The sequence below is a fragment of the Chenopodium album genome, chromosome 1, assembly GCF_948465745.1.
Source record: "Chenopodium album chromosome 1, dcCheAlbu1.1, whole genome shotgun sequence".
In the NCBI taxonomy this organism is placed as follows: Eukaryota; Viridiplantae; Streptophyta; class Magnoliopsida; order Caryophyllales; family Amaranthaceae; genus Chenopodium; species Chenopodium album.
The window spans coordinates 3,413,809-3,421,694 of NC_137834.1; the positions used below are offsets into that span (position 1 = coordinate 3,413,809).

General features: G+C 35.3%; 1 protein-coding gene across 1 annotated transcript; it reads left to right on the top strand.

Moving 5' to 3' along the window:
* Window positions 1-3,822: 3,822 nt before the first annotated feature.
* LOC145640163 (F-box protein At1g67340-like) lies at window positions 3,823-5,951 on the top strand. Its single transcript, XM_081691470.1, has 3 exons — window positions 3,823-4,337; window positions 4,448-4,610; window positions 4,739-5,951. The coding sequence occupies exons 1-3, from the start codon at window positions 3,931-3,933 to the stop codon at window positions 5,531-5,533; spliced, it is 1,365 nt and encodes a 454-aa protein (XP_081547596.1). The 5' UTR covers window positions 3,823-3,930; the 3' UTR covers window positions 5,534-5,951.
* The last annotated feature ends 1,935 nt before the right edge of the window (window positions 5,952-7,886 follow it).

Consider the following 7,886-nt stretch of genomic DNA (forward strand, 5'->3'; position numbering starts at 1 on the left):
CTTTACTCAATGCAATCGGCAAATATTCTCAAATCCATATGCGATGAGATTGATAAAAAAAACAAGGAGATTTATTTGGGGAGGGAATGAGGAAAAAAAAGGAATTCATCTCCTCTCTTGGGAGGCTTTACAGCGACCAAAAGAAAAAGGAGGAATTGGTATATACTCAGCTAGCCAAGCCAATGCTGCATTCCTTACAAAGCTTGGATGGAGAGTCCTTTCGGAACCGCAATCTCTTTGGTCTAGAGTCCTAAGAGCCAAATATTGCAAAGGGCGTTGCGATGTGGATATGTTTGAACCAAAATCTGGAAGCTCAAATGTTTGGTGTGGCATCACTGCCAATGCTAAATTCCTAGGTAAAGGCATGAAGGTTGCAATAGGTAATGGCACTCAAACACTATTCTGGGACCATAAATAGGCGACAGATGAACCTCTCAGTAATTTGGCCACCCAGCCAATTCCCCCTGAAATCGAAGGAGTAACTGTTGCGGAGATGTGGGAAAGTGGAATAGGTTGGAGATGGAATGTGTTCTCGCCATACCTTGATCAAAATTCCTTAAAGAAAATCCAGAATCATGAGGTGCGTCCGGACCCAAGTATTGGTGATTTAGTTTACTGGAAAGATGGTGATAAAGGCAAATTCACAATAAGATCGGCATTGAGCATCATGAAGCATGAAACTGATATCATCGATGATGTATGTTGGGATGCTATATGGAATGCTCCTGTTCAGTAACGAATAAGAGCTTTTCTATGGTTGACGTGTCATGACCGAATACTGGGAAACCTCAATCGCTTTAGAAGAAAGATGTCTGACAACCCAAGATGTTATATATGTGGTGCCACAGAAGAATCAACCCTTCACATAATCAGGGATTGCCCAGCGGCAAGAGTAGTATGGAGGAAAACAGTAGAGGATTCAATTGCCCACAGATTCTACCAAGGCAACCTTCGAGATTGGATCACTGAGAATGTGAAAGAGTATGGTACAGAAGAAGTTTCTTGGCCGACTTTCTTCGGAATTGCAGTATGGTGGATATGGAGATGGCGTAATTGCTTTACCTTCAACCGCTGTGAAGAAATACCAATATATATTGGAGCCTTCCTACAAGTCAGATATGATGAAGCGCGTCGTGCCATCTGGGATACGACTGGGAATGGAGAGCAGCAAAATCACTACAAAATTCCAGCTAACATCTCCTGGATAGCACCTCCATATGGTTGGTTCGTATTAAACTGTGATGGTGCTGCAAAAGGCTGTCCAGGCCCAGCTGGAGGAGGAGCAATGATTAGAGATTATGCTGGCAATTTTGTTTCGGCTTTTGCAACAAATTTTGGCTATTGCTCTGCTTTTAGAGCAGAGGTAATGGCTTTGGCTAGGGGCCTTGAGTTAGCTAAAAACTGCCAAATTGACAAGCTTGAGATTCAACTGGACAACATAGCGTGCATCCAAGCCATTAACAAGCATGAAGTGCCAAGAGGAGAGAACATACATGACATTACTTACTGCAAAAACCTGATTGAAACAACCCAATGGGAGGTAAAGCTAGCTCATGTCTACAGAGAAGGGAATAGAGCGGCGGATTGGTTGGCCAACCGCGGAGTCATTCAGGACTCTCAACTGGTTTATTTTAGTGATATTTCGGTAGATTTAAATCGTATCTTAGAGGAAGATGTTCGTGGAGTGGCTTTACCACGGCTCATACCTCCTTAAGTAGAGAATAGTAGTAGTGTTTGTTTGCTTGTTTTTCTTTCTTGCTTTTCGGTCTGTTTGTTTATTTTTCTTCTTCTTTATTGGTGCTTGTAACCTCATTTGGAACAAAAAATAAATAAATAAATAAATAAATAAATAAATTTTATTCAAATTAAAGTATGAATAATGCAAAATTTTAAGTGTTCTTTTCACATTGACTCTTTTATTACATAAAGATTTTAAATGAGTATATATATATATATATATATATATATATATATATATATATATATATATATATATATATATATATATATATATATATATATATATATATATTATTGTTTTAATTATAAGGTTTGAATTTCCTTGAAGATGATATTTTTTGGTCAACCAATATTTTAAGAAAAATCATGAAACATTCTCAAAATATTCCAGTTATTATTGTTTTAATTCCCATCTTAATTTCATACATTTTCAATTCAATACTGTTTGGCTTAACGTGTTAGCAACTTAAACAAGATGATTAATGTGCATTTAGCAAAATGTTTAGTTTATTTCTTTCGCTTTTTCTTTGGTTGTCTAGATGCCTAGCATAAACCACGACAATAATAATTTATTTATATACTCCGTATATAATTATTTCCCCTCTTTTTTGTGGCTTATTTTAAGGTAGAATTAAATTTATAGTTATAAAAAAAAGTTTGTAAATAAATATTTATATATTTTGGAATTTGGGTTGAAGAGCAAAGTATGGGGCAAAGTTAATAAAATTAGCATAAAAAAGAACAAATCATACTAAATAGATATTCCATGGGACCGAATATGAACAAGTTTCATACATTTCCAACTCTTTTCTCTCTGTAAAAATACAAATTGAGGGGCCCAATTTGCGGTGGATAATCAGCTAATCTTTGTTGTCAATATTCTTCTTTTGCATTGGTAGTTTAAATCGTAAGCCATACTAAAAATGTGGTTGCTAGAATTACTTCTCAAAAAAAATTCTAATTAAGACAAAAAAAATGTGGCAAATCTTCAATTAAAGGAATAATTATGGCAAGATCATGTTAGATATCTTGTACAAACATGTTATTTATGAAAAATATGCAAAAAAAATCTTCATTTAAGAATAAATGTGGCAAAATCATGCTTGATAACTTGTAAAAACATTTTAAGAAAATAAAAATGTGAGAATATTTTTTATGGAGACAATAATTGAGCAAATCTACGCTGAGGGTAATCTATTGTGAAACCAGGATCGAATTTCTTTATTTTAGGGATGACTTCACTTATACGGAGTAATATTAATGCTCTTTTATCCTTACCTAATTACCTTACAAAAATAATACTCGTAGTACGAGTACAAAGTAACATTCTTCTACTCTGTAATTGGTTTTAACAATAGATAAAGATTATACTCCGTAACATATAAAACCGATTCTTACTATAATTTTAAATAAACAAATAACCTAAAAAATAAATGAAAATTACTCTAGTTGATATTATTTGAGATTTGTGGGTCGATCTTCACCATTTAAAAAAGGTTACCCCGTAATTTGATTATTATATATGGAGTATATAGTTGTACAAAACAAATTTCTAAAATTAATTAGTGGATTTACTTCAGAAAAGATAAGTTTTTCTTCTCCTACTCTTATAACAAAGAATTATAAGCGGAAAAAAACAAGATCTCAACTCAAATTTAAACCGAATACGCCAGTACGACGTATCCCCCGAGTCGGGTCATCTCAATTCATTTTACCATGTGGTAAATACTTGTCACATTTCGTCTTCCCTTCATTCAGTTACCAGTCAATTTAATTTGTGCTCCAAATATTGGTACAAAAAATTACTACTAGTCAAAATAAAATCCCAAAAACTTAAATGCCAAATACTGTTACACAACCAAAACCAATCATCCTTCCTCCTTCCCAACAATTCCCCAGTCAACGCCCTTTGACCATCCCTTAATTCTTCTGTTTTTACCACCTTAATAAAAACTACAGCACAGCAGACCAACCCAGAACAGGGCTAAATCCGTCATTTCATAACATTTTTTTTTTATTGGAGATTAGCTGGCCTATATAAACCCTCACACTCTCTCATTTTCCTCTTCGTCGTCTCCTGTGACTCTGTGTGAGCATTCTTCTTCTGTGTAGAGAGAGAAACTTCTAGAGAGAGAAACTCAAAACTCCTCAAAAAAATCAACAAAAAAAATAAAGAAAAATTATTAAAAAATGAGAACAAGAAGAGGACTCTGTTACCCGAAAATCCATGGCTCCGCCGCCGCAACAACCACCACCACCACCACCGTGACTCTCTCCTTCCATGGCAGTAAACAGATGAAGGTCATAAACAAGAAGAAGAGTAGTACGAATAACAATAATAATGGAGGTTTTGTTAATGGCGGCGGTGATGGTAACAAGAGATCGCTGTTATCGTCGGAAAATGATAAAACTGATTTTGTTTATACTTGTTTTGATAAAGTTGTTCCTTGCCGGAAAAGAGCCAAAATCTCGCCGGAGTTTTCCGCCGGTGGTTCGGATTTCTTCGATGCTTTGCCGGATGATCTCGTTGTTTCGATTCTTTGCAAGCTTAGTTCTACAGCTTCTTGTCCTGCCGATTTCGTCAACGTACTCATAACGTATGTTAATGTTGTTGATTTTGATTTGATTTGATTTTCTCTCTCTTCTCAATTTTTTTTAATAAGAATTGAAGTTTTTCTGATCTGGAATTGATTTGATCCTGTAACAGTTGCAAGAGATTGAACGGATTAGGTCTTAATTCAATGGTGTTATCAAAAGCTTCGCCGAAAACATTCGCCATTAAAGCTAAGAATTGGTCTGAATCTGCTCATCGTTTCCTTAAATCTTGCTCCGATGCCGGAAATGTTGAAGCCTGCTACACTCTCGGCATGGTAATTTCCTCAAAAAAAATAAAAAATCCTAAAATATAATCTCCAATTTCTTTTCCAGTATTTTCTAACATTAATTTAATAAATAAATAAATAAATTGCTGAAAATATTTAAATTTCCGTTGTAACAGATTCGTTTCTACTGTTTACAAAACCGAGGAAGCGGAGCATCACTAATGGCGAAAGCAGCGATTAACTCACACGCGCAAGCTCTGTACTCATTAGCGGTGATTCAATTCAACGGAAGCGGAGGCTCAAAGAGCGACAAAGACCTACGCGCCGGTGTCGCGTTATGTGCACGTGCCGCCTTCTTAGGTCACGTGGACGCTCTCCGTGAACTCGGCCACTGCCTTCAAGACGGTTACGGCGTCCGTCAAAACGTCGCCGAAGGCCGTCGTTTTCTCGTCCAAGCCAACGCACGTGAGCTCGCCGCTGCTCTCACGTGCTCCACCGCCTCAGGGTCCACCTACTGGGTTCCTTCGTCGTCACCCCAACCAACCGGGTCCCGCCACGTGGCATCAACAACGGTTGGGTGTCCTTTATTGAGTGATTTCGGGTGTAATGTTCCGGCACCAGAGGCTCACCCAGCGAACCATTTCTTATCCGACTGGTTCACCGGTCGAACCGGTGATAGCCCCGGGGTCGGGTTAAGGCTCTGCTCGCATGCCGGTTGTGGTAGACCGGAGACACGTAAGCATGAGTTTCGAAGGTGTTCGGTTTGTGGGGCTGTCAATTACTGCTCACGTGCTTGTCAGGCGCTGGATTGGAAGTTGAGGCATAAGGGAGAGTGTGCTCCTATGCCTAGATGGGTTGAAGTTAACGATGAGGATGTTAACGCCGGTGACGGTAACGACAACAATAACAATAACGATAACGATGAGATGAACGACGTAATGGTAATAGACGGTGATGAGGATGACAGATAACGGTAACGGTGGACTGTGACTGTGACGGAAAATGGGGGCGTCACATGAGTTGGGTTGGGGCGTTGGGTGGTTATATTGAGGGTAAAATTGGAATTTTTTTCTGATTAAGCGGAAGAAAACAAGGTTAAAGAAATTTTGGTTTTAAAATGAGAAAGGTGGGAATTATTTTTTTTTTTTATATATATAATTAATTTTAAATTTGGGAAAAGGGGTAGGAAGAACTTTGAACTTGGGTGAAATCTTTGGTAAAGAATCGAAAATATCCGGATTTTTTTTTTTTTGGGCCCTTTTTTTGGGGGATTTTTTTTTTCTTTGTATAGAGAAAGGGATTTAATTCCCTTTTTGCGGAATTTATGTACTTTTTTTTAAGCTAAATTACTTAGCTTATTACAAAATTTTCAATCAACAACAACAACTATATCGTCTTTTTCTATTATTTTGCTTCTGTTTTATTTGTAAATAAATAATATGTAGAGAAAATTAGTTGAATTAGTTTTGGATGTCACGTTGTAGTTAATGGCTACCTTATTAGAGAAATTGAAGAAAAATATTAGGTAAGGAGATTGGGATGAATTACCAAACAAGAATTTTGCTTAAGCCCGCCATTTAACTTTGAGGAAAAGAGAAGTTAGTTTCTTCACATCTTCATCTTTAGCTTAATTATTAAATAATGTTAAGACGATATTTGCATTTTTGAATTGGAGTAAATACATGCTATTTTAGGAATCAAGAAAAAGAAAAGCAGGTTAATTAAAATCACGGGCATTATTGATAACATTTCGAAAAACTATTGGTGACATCCAGTTGTGAAATATATAGGCGAATTAGGTAATAATGTGAAGAAAAGAAGGGATCCAATGAAGTAGATAGTAGTATCATTATAACAAAATAGTCCCTTTATTTTTTTTTTCTTAGGTTATTGGCTTTTGCTTTAGTAGTGGTGTTGGTCAAAAAAGAGTATGTTTTTGTTTTTGAGTTATAATTTTGGGTGATTGAATTGACCAAAGATTGGTTTGGTATGGTAAGGTAAGTGTTTTTCATGTAGCTAAAAAGGGGGGATGAGAAGTGGAGAATGAAACATGGAGTAGTAAGTGGGCACTTGGGTTGTCGATGGGTGGGAGCCAACCATAATTTTGATAGTGGGAAGATGGAAAAAGTGAGTAAATATCACATTTTTTTGAAAAAGAAGTGATGAAATTAGGTATATTTGGAAAATAAATTGGGATACCCTAGTGTGGCAAGTGATTGACTTATTCAACTTGGTAATTCTCAAAATTTTGAAAATATGTAAGTATAAAATTGAAGGGTGCATATTAAATAATTAAGTGTACATATAAAGTGAGATAAATCATGTACGGAGATACAAGTGTACCAGTAAGGTATTGATGATTAGAGTTAGCTATATTTATGTTGTGATTGGTTATTAATTAATTAGCATATTAATTTTGATTTTTCTTATGAAGTTGTCTCTTCGTTTATGGCCCAGGAAAATTGATAAAGTTTAAAGATGATCTAAACACGTATCATATTACTTTGTCCTCTTCGCATACATGTAGATGTAACGTATACATTTATGGATTGAATACTGACATATTGTTTTAAATTTTTAATTAAAACGATGAATTAATTGACATGAATATGTATAAACATGTCTCTCATCATCATGCAATCGCAAGCAATAGCGTCTAAAACTTTACGACGTAATTTGTCTCTTTAAAGCATAACATAAAGTTAATTGCCCTAAACATATCAATTTCCTGATTCACATGAAATCAAACTTAGCTTGTCAAGTATGGGGACATTTATGATTAATAATTAGCATACACATAATTAGTCGATACAACTCAAAGATAAATTAAACACGTTTTATATAGCCTTGTCCTCGTCATATTTTTACAATGTTGGTATAACTTGCAGATGAAATTAATCCATGAATGTGCATGTTTGTTATAACGTGTTCATTATTATTTGATTAAATAGTGTCAAATGTCCTTAAATTCTCTTAAAACTTTTAAAGCAATGAATTCATTGACATGAATTTGTCTCTCAATATGTATTCATAAACGGTAACTTCTTAATCCTTACATTATATTTTGTCTCTCAATATGTAATCATAATTGGTAATTTCTTAAACCTTACATCATGATTTGTCTCTCTTAGGCACAACCTTAAAGAGCTTAATGCCATGAAAAACTTTCTTGATTCAAAAGGGACAAACTCAAATTTTAGTTTGGGGACATTTTCTAGTTGCATGGTACTGAAGTTAGCTTGCTATCGAGTACAAATGTACAATAATACTCCATCTATCTCAAAATAATACTTATAATTTCTTTGTTTACTCGTTTTAAAATTA

Excerpts from the sequence above, each read along its gene's own strand:
- LOC145640163 (XM_081691470.1), top strand. The coding sequence starts at position 3,931 with ATGAGAACAAGAAGAGGACTCTGTTACCCGAAAATCCATGGCTCCGCC. Across the intron at positions 4,338-4,447 it reads TTCGTCAACGTACTCATAAC|TTGCAAGAGATTGAACGGAT; the intron begins GTATGTTAATGT and ends ATCCTGTAACAG. Across the intron at positions 4,611-4,738 it reads CCTGCTACACTCTCGGCATG|ATTCGTTTCTACTGTTTACA; the intron begins GTAATTTCCTCA and ends CCGTTGTAACAG.